The sequence below is a fragment of the Hemitrygon akajei genome, unplaced genomic scaffold (assembly GCF_048418815.1).
Source record: "Hemitrygon akajei unplaced genomic scaffold, sHemAka1.3 Scf000089, whole genome shotgun sequence".
Taxonomy (NCBI): domain Eukaryota; kingdom Metazoa; phylum Chordata; class Chondrichthyes; order Myliobatiformes; family Dasyatidae; genus Hemitrygon; species Hemitrygon akajei.
The window spans coordinates 1,818,512-1,839,370 of record NW_027331975.1 but is presented as its reverse complement, the minus strand read 5'-3'; the positions used below and the strand labels follow the sequence as shown (position 1 = coordinate 1,839,370).

At 44.2% G+C, this 20,859-nt stretch overlaps 1 protein-coding gene across 1 annotated transcript in view; it reads right to left on the bottom strand.

The window, feature by feature from the left end:
• Positions 1–17,890, bottom strand: part of LOC140722783 (NACHT, LRR and PYD domains-containing protein 3-like) — a 34,642-nt gene extending 16,752 nt beyond the window's left edge. Inside the window, exons 1-3 of the mRNA XM_073037452.1 lie at positions 17,730–17,890; positions 3,508–3,613; positions 2,799–2,802 (exon numbers count right to left, since the gene is read on the bottom strand). Coding sequence (XP_072893553.1) covers positions 2,799–2,802; positions 3,508–3,613; positions 17,730–17,890 — 271 coding nt within the window. The remainder of the gene's footprint in view (positions 1–2,798; positions 2,803–3,507; positions 3,614–17,729) is intronic.
• Between the last annotated feature and the right edge of the window lie 2,969 nt (positions 17,891–20,859).

Here is a 20,859-nt window from a genome sequence, read left to right as displayed (position 1 = left end):
GTTCTTATGCCTTATGGTCTTATGATGTGTAAAAACAACAGAACATTAAGGAATGTCAGTGCGGCTCTCTCATGATGGAGATGGTTACTGCCCGGCACTCATGCTGTAAAATGGTGATCATTTCCTGAATGTAGGCATGAGCTTCCTGATTAACTGAGGAATTATGAGTTAAACTTTGATTAGCCTTCAAGCAACATACACCTATGATGGAATTAAGGTAATCGAGGATGTAACTGAAGATGGATGTGCTCACGACATTACTCTGAGAAATAAGAGCAATGATGTCCTGGGTTAGAATGATTGGTCTCCCAGAACAGTTACCAGTAGGGAACTGAAAAGGTTCTCATAACATGAATAATGGAAAATAAATATGGAATAAATCAACATAATTCCCTGATGGTCCACTGCACTGTAAAATAATCCCTCAGTTTCACTGCTACCATGTCTGAGGAGTTACAGTTTTGAAAGAGATTTAAAGGTTTACCAGTAAAGCAGTAGTCTTCAAATGATGAATTTATAGATGAGTATACATATTTACAGATTACTCCTCTTGCCTTTGGATAATGCCTGTCTAAATAATTACATTTAGCGCCAATGAGAACAGAGTCATTCACGGGTGTAACACACTTGATTTTCTAATACCACTCATGGCTGAATAGGTCAGATCTAGGACAAGACAATCACTGTTTGCGAGCTCCAAGGAGAGTGACCTGAAATGGTGTGTCCCTGTCTCTCATTAGTCAGATATTCAGCAAGTTAGCAGATTTCTTTTTCGTTTTTTCCCTTCCCTTTCAGGACAACCTGTTGATTTTCGGGATCATGAGATATCAGCTAGTCAGCAGATCTATTTTATGTTTTGTGCTTTTTTCCCGTTTAGATCAAACTATTGATTTTTGTGGTCATGAGATAATCAGCTTTGTGCGTGATCTTTCACGTCTAACCAATCTTAAAGAATTTCGAGGAAGTTACCAGGAAAGTCGATGAAGGGAAGGTTGTGAATATTGTCTACATGGACTTTAGCACGGTATTTGACAAGGTCCAGTATAGTAGGTTAGTCAAGGAGATTCAGTTGCTCAGCATCCTAGATAATGTAGTAAACTGGATAGACAATAACTTTTTTGAAGAATCCGGAGTGTCACTATAGACTGTTGCATTTCTGATTGGCGCCTGTAGCTCGTGCAGTGTCACGGGGATCGGCGCTGTGCCTGTTGTTGTTTGTCATCTATATCATTGATCTGGATGAAATTATGGCTAACAGCATCAGCAAATTTGCTGATGACTCCAACATTGGGAAGGTGCAGTGGACAAAGAGGAAGACTACAAGAGCTTACAGTGAGATCTAGACCAACCGGAGAATGGGTTTAAAAGGGACCGATGCAATTTAATGCAGACAGGTGCAAGATGTAGCACTTCGGATTGACCAAGCAGGGTAGATCTTACACAGCGACCGGAAGAACAAAGTGTTCTGGGAATACAGGTCCATAAGCCATTGGAAGTGGCGGCAAATGTTGATAGGCTCTGAAAGAAATTTTCTTTGAGCATTGACCTTCAGAAATGAGAATATCGTATACAGTAGATGGGTTACGATGGTGTGTAAGACGTTGGTGAGGCCTAATTTGAATATTATGTGCAGTTTCGCTCAACTATCTACGGGACAGATGGAAATAAGTTTGAAAGAGTACAGAAAAGCATTACAAGGATGTTGCCAGGACTGGAAGATCTAAGTTATAGGAAAAGAGTCAACGGGTCAGGACTTTATTCATTGGAACATGAAAGATTGAGCGGAGATTTGATAGAAGTGTACACAATTACATGGGATATAGATAGGATAAGTGCAAGCAGGAATTTTGTACTGAGGTAAAGAGGTACTAGAACAACAGTTTATCAGTAAAGGGTGAATGGTGAAATGTTCAAGGGGTACAAAGGTGAAACTTGTTCACTCAGAGGGTGCTAAGTGTGTGAAACTAGCTAGCAGCGCAAGTAGTACAAGCGGTTAAGAAAAGTCTGGATAGTTCCATTAATGATAAGGATATAAAGCGCCATGGCCCGGGAATAGGTAGTTTAAGTAGACCGGCATGGAATAGATGGTCCAAAAGGCCTGTTTCAAGGCCGATGACAAGTCAGCCACACATTGTTTGGAAACTCATGGAGTCAAGACCGGATGTGGTTAGCAGTTTTCCCTCCGTCAAGTACGGCAGTGAAGCCGGTTGTCCCAATTTACAATCTGACAGTTTGATATTCATCCTGGACTAATGAGATGAGATGAAACTGCCCGACGGTTCAGACAAGATTTGAAAAGAATTTCAGACTGAATGCCTGTTGGAAGTCCAGATATGCAGCCACTGCTCTTGTTTCACACTGATCAATAAAGCAAGTGTGAGAGGAAAAGGTGACACTGAACCTGTAGTTCCCAGTGCTCCCCACCTTAACAGCTGAAAGCAGATCTGCGAGAGACAAGTCAGAGATCAAAGTCTCCATTCCCATGTAGAACTCGTAGAACGTGAAGGAGATTAATTTTGGTCACCATACACTATACAGTTCGGTGACAATACACACACTACACTCACCTCATTTTCTTCTCTACTGAAATGTCCCTCCTCTGTCAACATCCAACCGAGTCTTTCAAACTTTTCTTCAATTGCTTGTTGGAGTCTGTCCCTGTAGAACTTTGTCAGTTGGTACAGTGGATATTCTTCCCCCTGTGCCAGGAGGTCAGAGATTGTGAACTCTGACTCTGTGAATATAAAAAGGAAACTGTAGACTTGAACTCAGATATCGCTCGTCTCCACCGCTCTCACCCAACTGAACAAAAACAAAAAAAAAACATGACTTGAACCTGCTCACAGACACAGAAACGGTTTAATTCCCCATCTCCAACACTGGCCTTAAAACCGAACCCACAATATCCTGGGCATTAGGTTAATAGAAAGACCACATTTAATGCAAACCAGTCCATCCCCCATCCCACCCACTGACCTATTACAATTTTGGATGGGCAATCAATGTTGGGACTGTCGGTAATATTCACTTCCCAGAGATACTCTCTCCATCCTGGCGAATACATTTCCCTTGATTCACATCCTGGAAATACTCTCCTCATCTGGATAGCTGCGTTTCCTCCAATACACATCCTGGAAATCGTCAGAGCAGGTAGTACATTTCCTGCAGTGGGGTAACAGCTGCCGCTACACCACATGTACCACACCCACACTTTCCCCCTCTCATCTGACCAACCGTCCAAAAAGGCTTCAACTTTACCCTCCTTCCTGCCACATTCTGAGAACCCATCACCCTCATATTCCACTCACCCGCTCCTTGTTGGGGACTTGACAATTCCATGTTTAATTTGCTTCCGAGCTGACAGGCGGTCACCTCACTTGTGCTGGTTCCAGGGTCCTGATCAGTGTATCTGACGTCTCTGTCTCTGGGCTGAATTTGCTCATCCTCCTCTGCGGCCGGACCGCATTCCATTCGGACATTGCTCTCAATCTGACCCTGCTTTGGTACCTTGCTTCCCGTGTCCAGATCATCTTCCCTCGATGATCCGCCTGGTAAAGTCCTCTTCAGTCTTATCGCTGCTCGTTTCAATTCTCCAACTGAAATAAGTGATGAACTGCAGGTTATACGAGTATGATTTAGAGATGAGCAAAACTGATTCAGACTGCAATGGAGCCGAGACTCAGGCTGACCGGATTTGGAGTGGAACTGTGCTGAGTAATGTGAACCGTACGTCCTGCCAGGTGACCATCCCAATAAGCCGGTGACTGCACATATTCACTCCCAGTGAAATAACTGGATAGACACAGTAATACTGATCACTGAATTCACAGCAGTTGAACACACGGATGACCACGGGATGTTAATGCAACGGTTTCCGGTGATACTGGGAAATATCACCGGGATTATCTTCCACAAGCTAAAATCTCCCTGAGTCACTTGCTGTCCAGTAGACTGTGTCACACACAGACCAGCTACAGGTTTACACATGGTCCAGTCTGCTGGATCACACATTCCCCAATTGCTTTGTCACATAATATCCAGTCCCTTTGGTCACAGACTGACCATTCCCTTGAAACGCACAGCGTCCGGTACCCTGCGTCACAGGCTGACCATTACCTTGAGATCTATTCTGACCGCTCCCCTGGTTCCCTTCTTATACCCCGCCTGATGATCGTCATGTAACAACTGTGCAAGTCATTGGCAAAGTCTCGTTTAGAGAGTTTTGCATGTAGTTGCAGTTGCTAATCTATAGGATGGAGCTGATTAAACTGGAAAGTGTGTAGTGAAGAATGACCACTACGGTACAGGACTAGGGTGTTGTTCTTTGTGTTATATGTTTCGGCTGGGACAGTTTGCCCTGAAGCATGGGAGCTTGAAGCGTGACCTTACACACACATATTTAGTAATCAGGGGTGCAGATAGGATAGATGGTCACAGTCTTTTTCCCGAGCATAGGGGAGTCTGAGACTTGAGGGCAGAGATTTAAAAGGGACCAAAGGGGCATTTTTCCACGTGGTGGCTGGTGGATATAAATTACCTGCATCCAGAGGAGGCCGCAAACACAAATAAAATTGCAAAATTGAGAGCATGCGGGAAGGAAAAAGGATAGAATAATTTTACAAGGGAAATTTTGGAAAAGCTCAGGAAAACGGGGCAAGCTCAGCCATTTAGATCAGCATGAATTAGATGGGCAGAAGGACCCGTTTCCAGGCTGTAGCATCTTTTTTATTCCACCTGGAATCACAGATTTGAACACAATCATATTTTTATAGGTGAAAGAGTCATTTGGAAATGGCTAGAACTGTTAGTTTGATCAATTACTGAAGGTGGCTTTACCAGTGGGATAAATGACACTGCTCGATGAAACGTTTCTATGCCCTGTTAACATCTGTGTCAGCTTCTTCATCTGAACTACTGTGTACAAACACGACACAAGTTTAATTCAAAGATCCCTGTGATCATACCTTTGTCCATTCTGATTCTGACTGACGATTGTTGATCGTCGTCGTCTTGTTTACACTTTGATCCTGGTGCAGGACAGCTCCACCAGCTGGTGATGTTCTAAATTACAGAACAAGCAGACAGTGATTCAGAGAGAGCAGGGTTACTTTGCAGATATGACAGTATTTCCATCCTCTGCATCAGAGAGGCAGTTGGCTTGGGGACCAAACATTCCCGCTTAATAATAACTTCCAGACCATGTCTGTATGTCTGTCCGCTGATACCTGGCGCATCTACTGACAGACTCACAGAGCAATAGAGTTCAAATTCAGAGTGTTCAGCCCAACGAGACAATGCCAACCACAGTGCCCACTGAGATGGTCACAATTTCCTGTCATGGGCCCATTTCCCTTCTGGCCTTTTCACTCCATCTACACTTCCCAGCTGCTTTTTGAATTATGCGACTGCACCTGCCTCATCCACTTCCTCTGGCTGTTTCCTCCACATGATCCCCAACATCTGCATGAATCCGTTGCTGCTCTGGATGGTTTAGCAATCTCTTTACCACCCACTGTCCATTTAGATCCCCTATAGCTACGATAATCTTCTCTGCGAACAGCAACTACTAATGTTGTGCATTCTTCGAACTTACCAGTCATGTAAGCCTTGTGCAACCGCATCCAGATCATTGCTATAAAATACCGAATATCAAAGGTCCCAACTTGTAGCCTTGCGGCACACCACTAATTACTCACCTCCATTCAACCTTCAACCAGCACTCTTTGCTTGCTACCTTGAAGCTAATTTTGAAAACATCCAACTTGCTCTTTCTTGACAGCATGGGACCTAATCACCGAGGCCAAGCTGCCCTGTGAAACCTTGTCAACGGCTTTGCTGAAGACCCATGCACAACATCCATGGGAAAATAACTTTGAATTTCTACCTCTGCTTAATGTCAGGTTCACAGGTTCTGAAAATGTAATTAGCAGAAAAGTAGTTGATGAGGCCAAGGTATGTAAATGAAAACTATTGGTTGCGCTTTGCTACTGAGAACTGAATAAAATGCAGTGTTGGGACATTTTGCATTTAAAAAGGTCTGTTCTCAGCAGAGGCCTACGCGACGATATATTCGAGGGTAAGTATATCATTGCAGATTGCAATAGCCAGAAGAATCAATGACATGTTGCTGCAGTTCATGATAATTCGACATTTCTACAATTACTGCACGAGACGCACTTGCGGCTTTTTATAAAGGGAGGAAATTGTCAACTCATTTTAAGATGATTATAACGTAACAAGGAAACATCAGAACTGACCAAAAGCTACTTCAGCTGATGCAGGACCTTCAAAGGAGCAAACACTGACAGAATGAGAGTGATTTTAAAGAGCTGGGCTTCTGAAAGCACATTACCAGACCTGGAGTGATTAGTGCTGGGTCACGCACAGGAATGACAGGTACTTCTGAACACATTCAGTCCATTCCACCTATTTCGTACCTTCCATTGTACAGATAGGTATTATCTAACGGACCAGTGTTCGAGTAAATGAGACTCGCCAAACTCTCTCCCGACTGAATCAATGGAAACCCTCAGTCAGAAGGGTTCTCTCCAGTCGTTGCTCTCAGTCCTCGGGCTGGTTCACTTGTCGCTCTTCCCTGGTTTTCAGTCGTGGTTTGCTTCCAGTTGTGGGATTTTCTTCCAATAAATCTCTCACCGCAGGTCTAACTTTAACCAAAGAGATAAATAATATTAAGAGGAATAGATAGATTGGATAGCAGGCGCCTCTTCCCCAGGGCACCACGGCTCAGTACAAGAGGACATGGCTTTAAGGTAAGGGGAGGGAAGTTCAAGGGGGATATTAGAGGAAGGTTTTTTACTCAGAGAGTTGTTGGTGCATGGAATGCACTGCCTGAGTCAGTGGTGGAGGCAGAAACACTAGTGAAGTTTAAGAGACTGCTAGACAGGTATATGGAGGAATTTAAGGTGGGGGTTTTATGGGAGGCAGGGTTTGAGGGTCGGCACAACTTTGTGGGCCGACTGTACTATTCCATGTTTCTATCTTTCTAAAGTGCATTAGCAATACAAAAGAAAACAAACTATTTCTGCTCAGTGTTTCAAAAGCGAATCTCACTGAAATTTAAACGCTGAAGACAAATAAAAGGATCTCAGTGAACAAATCTGTAATAGTCCCTCACACGTCACAAATCCTGATACGGGATACGAAGGACTCATCATTCATTCACGATAAGATATCAGAGCAGAATGACGTGATTCGGTCCATCGAGTCTGCTCCATCATTCAATCATGGCTGATTTTTTTTTCCCCCCAATGCCATATTCCTGCCTTCCCCTCATAAAGTACTGCAAACTCGTACGTCAGATTCTATCTGTTTAAAAGACACTGTGGGAGACACAGTATCAGAACAGGGATTGTCGGAGATGCTGCGTGATACCCTGAACGCTTAATTGCGCAATTTGACCCAGATCTCATCCTTGCTCATCCCTATAATGGGGGAGTTACTACACCCAGTGTTCTGAAAAGGTAGCAAAAGTGATTATCAGGGCATTGATAGTGATCTTTCGAGAAACGAAAACGAAAAGCTCTTAAATTTAAAGTAAATGGACCGTCTAGTTATTCGCTGCTCAACATTAGTTCTGTATTGTTGAGCACTTGAGCCTCATTGCCTCACAGTACGCTCCCTCGGACAAGGCGAAATTATTATTAATTTTTCTTGCGTTATTCATTACTATTCCCTGGATCCCAGAGAGGCTCCCGGTGAAACAGTTTTGACCAGTCTATCTTCCTCTTAACATCTCGTCTATAAGAGGAAGCACGATAATGTACCATATTCAATCGTGATTAATATGCATAGAATCTAACGTGGTTCGGTCTCCAATGTTCCCACTAATTACTATTTTTGCAGCTGCGTGGATCAACCATTGCTCTGAGCCGGAAATGTTCACACGGCCTGAAAAAAGTGCAGCGTCATAGAAGCGTCTTTTTTTGTAGTGTGCACCTATGAATATTTAGAATGAAGGCCGACAACAATAATTTAACAAAAAGCATTCGTTTGATTTTAATTACTAATTAAAGGATGGGATAAAAATGCAGCACAACAAAGAAAAAAATTCAGGTTTCATAAACGTTTATCCGATACTGTTTAATTCCATCTGCGCTACAACAAAGGCTCCGTTCGTGGGAGCATCTTCGTTACGCAGACACACAGTTTAGAGGGAACAGTGACGAGTCTCTCTCTCAAAGTTACCCCCACCTTATAACAGTGTTCTGTCCACTGCCTTGCCAGCGACAGCCTGTTGTTGCAAACATGCAAATCGGCAATAATCAGGCTCAGATCTCTTCCGTGTTCATATTCGAGTTGCGTGAGGGTTTGTCTATACGGGAAATGCACGAAATGGCCCCTTTGTTAGGTACAACTGTATACCAGCTCATTAATGCGAATCTGTTAATCATCTGCCTGCAAGTCAAAGCAGAAACACATTTTGATATGGTCAGCAGGTTCAGTTGTTATTCAGGCCAAACATCTGAATAGGACATAAATGTGATGTAAGTGTCTGTTGACCGTGGAGTGATGGCTGGTGCCAGACCGGGTGGTCTGAGTGTTACGGAAACTGATCGGGTACTTGGATTTTCACGTATAAATCTCTCGGTTTACAGAGAATGGACCGGAAACAAACCAAAGGAACATCCAGTGAGCGGCGGCTCTAAAGGCCTCGTTAATGAGAGAGCTCAGTGAGATTGGCCAGACTGATTAAATCCGACAGGAAGGCGGCAAGAACTCAAATAACCATGCACTCCAACAGCGGTGTGCAAGAGAGCGTCACTGAACACATGCCCTTGGATTTGGACGGGGAGCAGCCGCAGTGAACCCCGAGCATTCACTCAGTGTCACATCATTAGGTACAGGAGGTACATAAAAACGTGCCCCTGAGTGTAGACTTCCATACTTTTATCAACTGCCAGTGAGATTTATTACAGGAATTTTTATCCTAAATATCACTGCCAGATATATAAAGTCTTTGCTTAAAAATACACAAACAAAATTAAATACACATATTCATTAATCCACGCAATCCTGAGGACAATATTGAACTGATAGAAACATTAACAATATTAGCGCGACCAGTGGGCTTAATAAAACAACATAACATTTCCCCTTATCGCTCTGTCCTTACCTGATGCTGGACTCCTGCGTCTGGTTTCAGCCAATCCGAGCATCCGAATTTTATGGCTCTGACAGTAAGTGAACTCACCCTGAGCAATGTCCAGTTGATAACTCGCTCATTAAAATGAAATTTGCCCTATTCAGGATGTAAAGGCACACCCTGTCGCATCACGCTTGTGTTGAAACACACAAAGACTCATTTTGCGTGAGTGAGACTTTCTAACATCTGGTCCGTGGCAGAATTACTACTTCAGTACTGCTAGCTATGATTGCGTTTATTTAGAAATTTTCATCTGATCCAGAGAAGAAGTACAACCTGCATCATGGTCCGGTTATGTTGGCGTCGTCGCTTTGATTTATTGTTCGCATTTGGACCAGTTTATTATCAGATTGCAAACTCCAGCGACAGTTCAGGACAAAGATCGCTGTGTGTTTATGACATATTGACAGCAGAAGCAAGGGAGCCGTGAACTTTGATGAAGTGTTATGCACGTGGAGCATTTTATTTTCTTTTGAACACTGGACATTCTCTTTGTCCGGATTTAACTGTGACCCAGTTGTCAAGAACTGGCTTCAAGGTCAGTCTGTTTGGAAAGAGCCATTGGTCAACAGCTGTCCGCAGTTGGACCATTACAGTAATGGACAGTACCGCGATAACCATCTCCCAGAGATAGCAAGTGGTCAAAGTCGCCAGCAAGATAAGAACGCCCTCCCCCTTCAGCTTATTGCTCACTTACTGGAAACAAGTTACCACATCACAGCATCAATCATCTGAAATTATGGCCATTTCCCGCGGCGAATTTGCTTGGCATCCTATTCACTTTACACCTACATCAACAGGGTTCGACCATATTTTACAAATACATGTACTGTTCCTCGTCAGAGAGTGATGAGAAAACACAATAAATCTACTTGGTTTCTTATTTATCAGAGTATGTTGAATTAGTAACAGGGCATTAGCCCCCCTCAGTCCCGTTCCGCCATTGTCTATGATCACAGATGGACGGTGATCTCAGTGGGACATCCCTGCGACCGTATGCAACACTTCACTCACTTGCCTGTAAAGAATCCGTGTTCAGTGCAATTAAACACATTGAAAAAAACAACAACTCTGCTTCTCTTTTCCTTTGAAAAGAGTTCCAACTCATTAAATTAACCTCATCGATCTTCACGTGTTCCAGGTTCCTCTAAAGCAGCAAATGATAGTATTGATATGGTAGAAAAGCTAGAATACTTGCCGTGACAAGTGGGCTTATTAAAATACCTCAACACAGCCCAGTACAGTCCCTGTTCTTACCTGGTGCTGGAATCCTGAGTCTGGTTTCAGTAAATCCGAGAATCTGAATTTTATGTCCCCAACAGTAAGTGAACACACCCTGAGCAATGTCCAGTTGATAACACGCTCATAAAGCGGAATTTCAGCCTCTTCAGCAAAAGGAAGGAAGGGCGCTGTGAACTCTGATGAGAAGTCATTCATTTGGGATAATCTTTTCCATTGAACACGTCTTCATCTAAATAACAGCGAATACAATCAAGTCTCCGTCTTCATCTAACACCAGCGAAAACGTCAAATGTGCCTGTTCATCCAGTACCCGAGGATAAAATTATGTTAACTCTAATTCTACTAACTCAGCGAAAACAACCTAAGGTTCATAAACGGGGTGTAGTGGTCAGCATTGAAGCGGACGGTAGCGCAGTGGTCAGTATTGAATCGGACGGTAGCGAAGTGGTCAGCATTGAAGCGGACGGTAGTCAGTGGTCAGTATTGAAGCGGACGGTAGTCAGTGGTCAGCATTGAAGCGGACGGTAGTGTAGTGGTCAGCATTGAAGCGGACGGTAGAGCAGTGGTCAAAATTGAAGCGGACGGTAGTCAGTGGTCAGCATTGAAGCGGACGGTAGTCAGTGATCAGCATTGAAGCGGACGGTAGCCAGTGGTCAGCATTGAAACGGACGGTAGCCAGTGGTCAGCATTGAAGCGGACGGTAGTCAGTGGTCAGCATTGAAGCGGACGGTAGCCAGTGATCAGCATTGAAGCGGACGGTAGTCAGTGGTCAGCATTGAAGTGGACGGTAGTCAGTGGTCAGCATTGAAGCGGACGGTGGTCAGTGGTCAGCATTGAAGTGGACGGTAGTCAGTGGTCAGCATTGAAGAGGACGGTAGCCAGTGGTCAGCATTGAAGTGGACGGTAGTCAGTGGTCAGCATTGAAGCGGACGGTAGCGCAGTGGTCAGCATTGAAGAGGACGGTAGCCAGTGGTCAGCATTGAAGCGGACGGTGGTCAGTGGTCAGCATTGAAGAGGACGGTAGCCAGTGGTCAGCATTGAAGCGGACGGTGGTCAGTGGTCAGCATTGAAGAGGACGGTAGCCAGTGGTCAGCACTGAAGCGGACGGTGGTCAGTGGTCGGCACTGAAGCGGACTGTAGTGCAGTGGTCAGCATTGAAGCGGACGGTAGTCAGTGGTCAGCATTGAAGTGGACGGTAGTCAGTGGTCAGCATTGAAGCGGACGGTGGTCAGTGGTCAGCATTGAAGTGGACGGTAGTCAGTGGTCAGCATTGAAGCGGACGGTAGCGCAGTGGTCAGCATTGAAGAGGACGGTAGCCAGTGGTCAGCATTGAAGCGGACGGTGGTCAGTGGTCAGCATTGAAGAGGACGGTAGCCAGTGGTCAGCATTGAAGCGGACGGTGGTCAGTGGTCAGCATTGAAGAGGACGGTAGCCAGTGGTCAGCACTGAAGCGGACGGTGGTCAGTGGTCGGCACTGAAGCGGACTGTAGTGCAGTGGTCAGCATTGAAGCGGACGGGCAACAGCAGCAGAAGTACTCGGACATGCACTAAGTGGCCGCATTATTAGGTAAAGGAGGTACTTAGTAAAGTGTCCAATGAGTGTAGAATTTGCTATTTTTATCTACCGTCATCGAGAATTACGACAATATTTGTAGATATAAATATCACTGTCTGATGTGCCTCGTCTTCTCTAAAAAAAAAACACATACAGAATAATCGAGCACACAGATCCGTAAAGCCGCGCGAATTCAATGATAATATTGATATTGTAGAAATATTAGAAATACTGCCGTGACAAGTGGGCTTATTAAAACGCCATAACACTACCAAATACAGTCTATCTTCCTACCTGCTGCAGAACTCCTGGGTTTCAGGGAATCCGAGCATCTACATTTTATGGACACTAAGTGAACACACCCTGAGCAATGTTCAGTTGATAACACGATCATAAACCTGAACTTCAGTCTATTCAGCATGCAACGACACACCCTTTTCCACAACGCTTGTGTTAAACCACAAAAAGACTCACTTTCCTTGAATGAGTCTTTCTAACTTGTGGTCCGAACTGGAATTGATACTTCAGTGCGCGACATTTTACCACTCCAGAGAGGAATCATAACCCGCATCCTGGATCCGTTCGGTTGGTGATGTCACTTTGAATTATTATTCACCTTGGGAGCAGTTTGTTGTCAGATTATAAACTCCAGCGACAGCTCAGGGCAAAGATCGCTGCGGGTTTATTGCAGAGAGAGCAGTCTCTGCAGAGTTGAGAGGACGCTCTCAACTCTGATGAAATATTATGCATTTGGAATATTGTTCTCTTTTGAACAGTGGACATCCCTTTCACCAGATTTAACTGTGCCCCCGTAGCATGGAATTGCAGTGATTTTAAATTGGCCTATTTAAAAAACATCATTTACAGCTGACCGCAGTTTTAGCATTTGGGTAATGGGCAACTGGGGAGCGGCTGTGCCGAGATCTGCCAGAGATAACTACCAGTCAAAGTCGTCAACAAGATTGTGATGCCCTTCTCCTTCAGTTTATTATTCACTTAATGCAAACACATTGCAGGATCACAGCGCCGTCATATGAAATTTAGATCATTTCCCGCTAGTGAATTTGCCTGACAACGCATTTACTTTTCGTGTATATCAATCGTTTATCATCAGTGACGGATGAAGAAACTCTGAATATTAAATTCACTGGGTCTCTTATTTGGCGGAGGTTGCTGCGGGCATATTAAATTAGTAGCAGGTCATTCGGACTCTCAGTTCTGTTCCACCACTCTATAATATTCTCTGATCTCAACTGAACTATGATTTCAGCGGCCCAGGGCTGCTTAGCCTGCAACACGTCACTCCCTTGCCTGTCAAGAAACTGACTGTTCTGCGGAATTGAACACATCGAAAAATCTCTCTCTATTTTTGACTTTGAGGAAGGGAATTCCAAAACACACTGTTCCACCTCGTAAAAATAACCTCGTCTATCCTCACCAGTTTGAGATCCCCTTACAGCAGCAAACATTATCCACATTGCTGTCAAGATGTCTCGTCATTTTGTATATTGCCAGCAACTGCTCAACTCATTTAACTAAAAAAGCTCATTTAAATAAAGCCGCATTGATCCAAATAGCAGCGAATACCATCGCGTCCGAACTTTTAGCTAATACCTACGAATACAGCAAAAAAATCCGACATTCATCCAGTAACAACGAAAAAAAAATGCACTCTATTTAGAAACACAGAAACATAGAACGCTTACAGCAATACAGGCGCTCCACTAAGTTGCACCGAAATTGTCCTTACCTTAGAAATTACTAGGCTTACATATAGCCCTCTAATTTTCTAAGCTGTATGCAACTATCCAAAGGTCCCTTAAAAGACCCTATCGTATCGGCCTCCAACACCGTTGTCGGCAGCCCATTCCACGCACTCACCACTAAGTAAAACACTTACTCCTGACATCTCCTCTGTACCTACTCCTCAGCACCTTAAACCTGTGTCCTCTTGGGGCAACCATTTCAGCCCTGGGAAAAAAAACCCTGACTATCCACACGATCAATGCCTCTCATCATCTTATACTCCTCTATCAGGTCACCTCTCATCCTCCTCCGCTCCAAGGAGAAAAGGTCGAGTTCACTCAACCTATTCTCATAAGGCATGCTCCCCAATTCAGGCATCATCCTTGAATATCCCCTCTGCACCCTTTCTATGGCTTCCACATCCTTCCTGCAGTCAGCCGACCTGAACTGAGCACAGAACTCCAAATGGGGTCTTACCAGGGTCCTTTATAGCTGCAACATTACCTCTCGGCTCCTAAATTCAATTCCACAATTGATGAAGACCAATACACCGTACGTCCTCTTACCCACAGAGTCAATCTGCGCAGCTGCTTTGAGATTCTTATAGACTCGAACTCCAAGATCTCTCTGATCCTCCACACTGCGAAGAGTCATCATTAATACACTGTTCTTCCATCATATTTGACCTAACAAAATGAACCATTTCACACTTACCTGGGTAGAACTCCATCAGCTACTTCTCAGCCCAGTTCTGCATCCTAGCAATGTCCCGCTGCAACTTCTGACAGCCCTCCACACTATCCACAACACCTCCAACCTTTGTGTCATCAGCAAACCTACTAACCCATCCCTCCACTTCCTCATCCAGGTCATTTATAAAAGTCACGAACAGTAGGGGTCCCAGAGCGGATCCCTGTGGCACACCACTGGTCACCGAGCTCCAAGTAGAATCTGACCCGTCTACAACCACTCTTTGCCTCCGTGAGCAAACCAGTTCTGGATCCACAAAGATTTCTACGAAATCGGCCAAAAGCATGTTGAAGTTCAAAAGCATTTCCTCTAAAGAAATTACAAACAAACCAGTTATCAATGTAGTAATTGTCCTTAGAACTACGACCTCAGTTTGACATAAAGAAAACAGCAGCGCATATGTGTTGAATGAAGCGATCCTCAATCCCTCGGTCCGGGAACAATGCAGCACAGAGTGTGGAAGGGATGGCTGCTGCTGTAAGAAGCGCAGTCCTGAGGAGGGTTCGGGCTGGTGGGAATGTTGTCCTTTGCCCGAAACCGCATGGAACGTACAGTGCTTCCAGCAACATATTCAAACGGATTGGGTTTCCGCTGCTCAGAAAGTTGATCCAATCTGCTGAAAGAATTCGTTAATTCCCTTAAGAGCGAAATTTCCAAAGTTCACTTGTCAAAAATCCTATAATTTTTCAATCTTACCTCAGACTTCGGAGAAGTGCCAAGATCCACGGTGAAAAAGGATGATGAGGCAAGGTGGCCGACAATGAAAGTAAAAAACAAAAATAAAGCAAAATTCAGTGCCTACCGTATAACAAAAAATAGTGGGAAACAAAAATATTGGGTAGCTTTAAAAAAAAACAACTGCAACAACTACCTAAAGAGTAATAATGAGCGGAGAATAATAAGAAATTTGCAGGTAAGATAGCTCGGAATATAAAAGAGGATACCTTTGCTTTCAGATATAAAAAGAGTAAAATAGAGTCAAGACCGCTGGAGAGGTAGTAATGGCGAATAAAGAAATGGCGGACGAACTTACTAAGTATTTTGTAATAGTCATCACTGTGGAAATCAGTAGGAAAATGTCTGAATTTGTAAGTATCTGGGGCAGCTGTTTGTAATTGCTTTGGCTGTGTGCCCAGAGACATGAGATCAGAGATTGAGAAAAGCGACGCAAGCGACTTTTAACATCGTAAAGCAGCGAGTTGTTTGTTGTGTCTCCCCTCTCGCTGTGAAATGGAGACATCTCTTTCTCACTTATTGGGGAGAGAGAGCCTGTGGTGTGTCGAATGTCGGGTGAACAATGTAGTCTTTGCCGTTTTGCAAGTCTGTGTCTTTACTGTTGATTTTGCTGCACGCTTGAGTGCCCGGTGACGGGTACTGAAGCTGTTTTTTTGCCAGTGGGGGTGGGAGAATCGTGCTTGCTGCCGCTTACACGCGGGAGGGAGGGGAGCGGGGGTGGTTTGGGGTTCTAACATTTAACTGTCGTTTATTCGTTGAGACACTCCTCTGTTTTCGTGGATGGTTGCGAAGAGAAAACATTTCAGGATGTATATCGTATGCTTTCTCTGACATTATATGTACCTTCGAAACCTTTGACGAAGAAGAGTTTGACTGGGAAGCTGAAAGGTACGAGGTTATATAACTAAACTAAACCAGCCGGACTGCATTCCAGGTTTCTGCAAAAGGTATCTGAGGAGATTATGGAAGAATTCGCAGTGAATTTTCAAGGAAGTTAAAGGAAGATCTTCAGTCATTACTACAATTGGACGCTCTGACTAGTCGCTGTTCCACGTTAATTCTCTGCTATTCAGTACTTGAGCATCATCTCTCTATCAAATAGGGAGAAATTAATTTATTCTGTGTTATTCTTTAATATTTCCATAACGCCACAGATCTTGCGGGACGAACAGTTCTGTCCAGTCTATTTAGCCTTAATATCCCATCTGCAAAAGGAAGTTCGGTACTGTTGCTGTCGCGGTCGTTACGTGCCGTGTTGTGTGACGGGCGAAAATGGTCTTTCCAGGACCATGATTGTTCTTCGCATTATTTTATTTCTGAAGAAGTGGCTTTCCATTGCATTCTTCTGGACCGTGTGTTTACAAGACGGGTGACCCCAGCCATTATCAATACTACTCAGAGAATGTATGCCTGGGTCTGTGGTCGTATAACCAGCGCTTGTGATATTCACCAGCAGCTCACAGGACAATTCACCATCTTTGCTCATGACTTCAAGGGACTTGTACGTGGGGGTTGGGGGTGATGGTGTTAACCTAGCTTTGCACCTTGCCCAAGCGGAGAGGAGGAGCTTTTTAGAACTCGTTTGGTAGTAACCTTTTTCCCTCCCGCTAGTGCTGAAACTTATTAAAATCTATTTGTTAATCGTGATTAATGTGCATCGGCTGTGACGTTGTGCAGGCTCCATCGTTCCCTCGATCTTTTTTGTCTACAGGGGCGCGGACCAACCATTGCTCGCAGCAGGAAATGTTTAAACGGCCTGAAGACTGTGCGGCACTTCCAATGTGTTGTTTTTGCAATATGCATCTATGAATATTTTGATTGAAATTTAAGTATATCACATACTTTTGATTTCATTTATCAATAGAAGGTATTATATAATACAGTACAGCAAAGGAAAGCTTCCACATTTCGGAAATGTTTTCTAGGTGTTCGCAATTCCATCCGCGCAGCCACAGACTCCACGCGCGCGGGAGCATTTACGTCACCGCGCGGCCGCGCGACCCGTGGAGCTCAAAGGGGACAATGACCCCCAACACCGCACCACCATAACAGTGTTTGGTGCATTGCCATGTCAGCGACAACTTTTTGTTGGAAAACAGGGGAAAATGCAATAATTAGGCCGAGATCTCATCCGTGCTCATATTCGAGATCGGGGAAGTACTGTCTAAATGGGGAATACAGACAGTGGCTATTCTATTAGGTAAACTTGTACACGAGCTCGTTAATGCTGATACTGCGGCAGCAACTGTGACGAGATCTGAAGGACTATTCTAAAGTGGACTGCTCCTTTTACGAGAGAGAGGGGGAGCAAGCAACTTGTGTGCTAATTCAGCCGCAGGGAGAGAGTGAGAAAGTCTGTGAGTTGCCTTGGAAACTGAAAGGCGGAGCTATATAATGGACAGCTTGTGTTCAGCACTTGGAGAGATATGCAAGGTCAGTCGACCTTTTAATCAGACACACAAGAGACACACGTCGCCAGAGGCAAGGAGGACACTTGTGAGGTTTGTGTGCACACGACAAGGGTGGGGTTTTGCTTACAGTGTGGACAAAGGGGTAACCGGTGGGGAGCTATCGGTGTGTTTATCCCTGGTCTGGGTTGATAACTCCACCACAAAAGACGGCATCGACTTTTTGTGGTTACAGTCGGTGACTTTAAGTTTCGGGAGCAGGAGGACGACGTAGAGGATCAGCATCGGCATCGTCATTGGGAAAACAAACTAACTTCCTATCTCTCTCTCTCTCCAACTCTGCTCAAATCAATTTCCAGAACTGAACTGATTACTTGCTATCCCACCGTACGACTGTATCACCTAATCACCTGAGCTGGGAAGCTTGGGAACCTTATTTACACTTATATCTTGTTTTATATTACTTTATTCACGTAGTTACTAATGTGTTAGGTTTTATAACGGAAGACAGGCTCCATGTGTATCCATTTCTGCTGGTTCATTTTAATCCATTACAGGCTACGTAACAATTTGGGGGCTCGCCCAGGATATGTGGAAATTTGGTGGGAACCATTCTAAAACTTGTTGGGGTCTTGGTTGACTAGTTGGTTTGATTGGAAAAATTATCTTTCGATTTGCGTGAGTGGAAAACAGCGGAAATGGAGTTCGGAGTTAATACGTTTGTGGCCAAACCAAGCCCTGAGGCGTTGGATGATGCTAAGAGGGGCGTACTGTTGGGAATTGCTCGTAAGTTAAAAGGCTAAAGTGACCACTCGCATGAAGAAGGCTCAGATCCAGCTGTTAATAGCACAGCATTATATAGCCGAGGGAAAATTCGAAGAGGAGGTGTTGGAAATGTTTGCTGAAGTTAAAGTACTTACTGAGGCTGAGGTTGAGCTTCAGGTAGTAGCACTGAAGTGTGAGTATGAGAAGCAATTAAACAGCTCCGGCCTGATGAAGCAGAAAAGAGGAGGATACATGCGGCTAGGGGGGCGTTTAAACATAAGGACGGAGCAGAAAGACAGAGACAGTTCAAGAGGTAGAAATTTATATACTTCAATCGCTGGTATACCTCGGAACGGGTAACTGATTGTTTGGACAGCTTGAAAGAGCTGACTGCGACTGAAGACTCTAAGAAGTGTGTTCCCGATGACGTAAGGGCATACCGAGATGAAAAGAATGCCACTACCTTGTGGTTAGCAGACGAGGTTCTTTTAACACAGAAGGTTGAGCGTACACCAGATGGGAGTTTTCCAGGGAGTAGCTAGGAGAATATGGTGAACGTGGAATTTGAAACTGGGACTGGTATTGAAAGCCTAGAAGAGGCTGCTTTCCCGATTGCCTATGTTCAGGTTGTTGAAGCACCTGTGCATTTCCAGGGTGTTGGATCTTGTGTTGAAATTCAGTTAAGATCTGAGGTGTCTGACTTGGTTGAAATGGAATGCAATCATTTTCTGTCAGATGGACTTGGTTCAGTGAATAAAGGGTTAACCTTGGTGCCAGTGGAAATTGAGGATACTCAGTCACTTGCGTTAGACGGTGTTCTAAAAGCTGGTGATGAGTTGAAAGCTGGTGAGGTAAATCTTATTGAGAATATTGAGAAAGGTGATGTTTCTGGATTTTTGAATAAAGAACTCGTGAAGTTTGCACTGGTTTCGCGACCTTTGACCCCGCTTGCAGGAGGTCTGTTAAAGAAGTATGTGAAACTCTGTTGAATTTTGTTTTCGCAGATTTGTGTGGATGACCTTTGCCAAGAGACATTTGACCGCCTGAAAGCCATCTTCTGTTATCACCCTATGCTCAAAGCACCTGATTTCAATAAACCGTTTCCAATCGCGGTAGACGCTCGTGGTGAAGCTGCTGGGGCGGTATTGTTGCAAAAGGATGATGATGAAATTGAACATCCAGGAGCTTATTTCTCAAAGAAATTTAATGTGCATCAGGAAAATTACTCCACTGCTGAAAAAGAGTCCCTGGCACTCATGTTAGCATTGCAATATTTCAATGTCTACATCTGACCTGCGCGGAAATCACATGAGGTTTACGCAGACAAGTATAAGGATTTATTCCCTGACATTCGAAGACCGTGTACGGCTGTGGTGCGTGACGTAATAGTAGATGAAGTTGGTCCCGTTAAGCAGCACCCTCACAGAATGAACCAAGTCAAAAATAAAATGATTGAACAAGAAATTGAATATATGTTAACAGCCGGCATTATTAGGCCATCCACTTCAGACCGGGTGTCACCGTGCGTGATTGTCCCTAAGTCGGATGGGAGTATGAGATTCTGTACTGATTACAGGAAAGTTAATGCAGTAACTAAGACAGATTCTTATCCCATCCCAACTGTGGATGACTGTATTGACAGAGTGGGGAAGGCTAAATATCTTGCAAAGGTTGACCTGTTGAAAGGTTACTGTTTTTTTTTCCTTTAACAGAAAGAGCTAAAGAAATATCTGCATTTGTGACACCATCAGGATTGTATGAGTATAATGTTTTACCCTTTGGGATGAAAAATGCTCCAGGAACGTTCCAAAGGATGATGAATTCAGTGATTCAGGGTTTGGAGAACACTGGGGCTTATATTGATGACTTGGTTTTATGGAATGACACCTGGGAGGAGCATATCTCAGCAGTAGAGAAACTGCTTGAAAGGCTGTCCAAGGCAAATCGCACTGTAAACCTCGCTAAAAGTGTATTTAGCCACGCCACTGTCATGTATCTTGGCTATGTAGTAGACCAGGGCCAGCTGGTACCTGTGCAGGCCAAGGTTCAGCCTGTTGCTGAGGTTCCCGTTCCGACTGGCAAGAAAGCGTTATGAAGGTTGTTGGGAATCGTTGGGTGTTACCGTAAGTTTTGTCAGAACTTCACAGACATCGCTCTCCCCCTAACTAAACTCTTAGGGAAGAGTGAAAGGTTTGTGTGGATGACCTTTGCCAGGAGACATTTGACCGCCTGAAAACCATTCTGTGTTATCACCCTGTGCTCAAAGCACCTGATTTCAGTAAACCGTTTTCAATCGCGGTGGACGCTCGTGGTGAAGCTGCTGGGGCGGTATTGTTGCAAAAGGATGATGTTGAAATTGAACATCCGGGAGCTTATTTCTCAAAGAAATTTAATGTGCATCAGGAAAATTACTCCACTGTTGAAAAAGAGTCCCTGGCACACATGTTAGCATTGCAATATTTCAATGTCTACATCTGACCTGCGCGGAAACCACA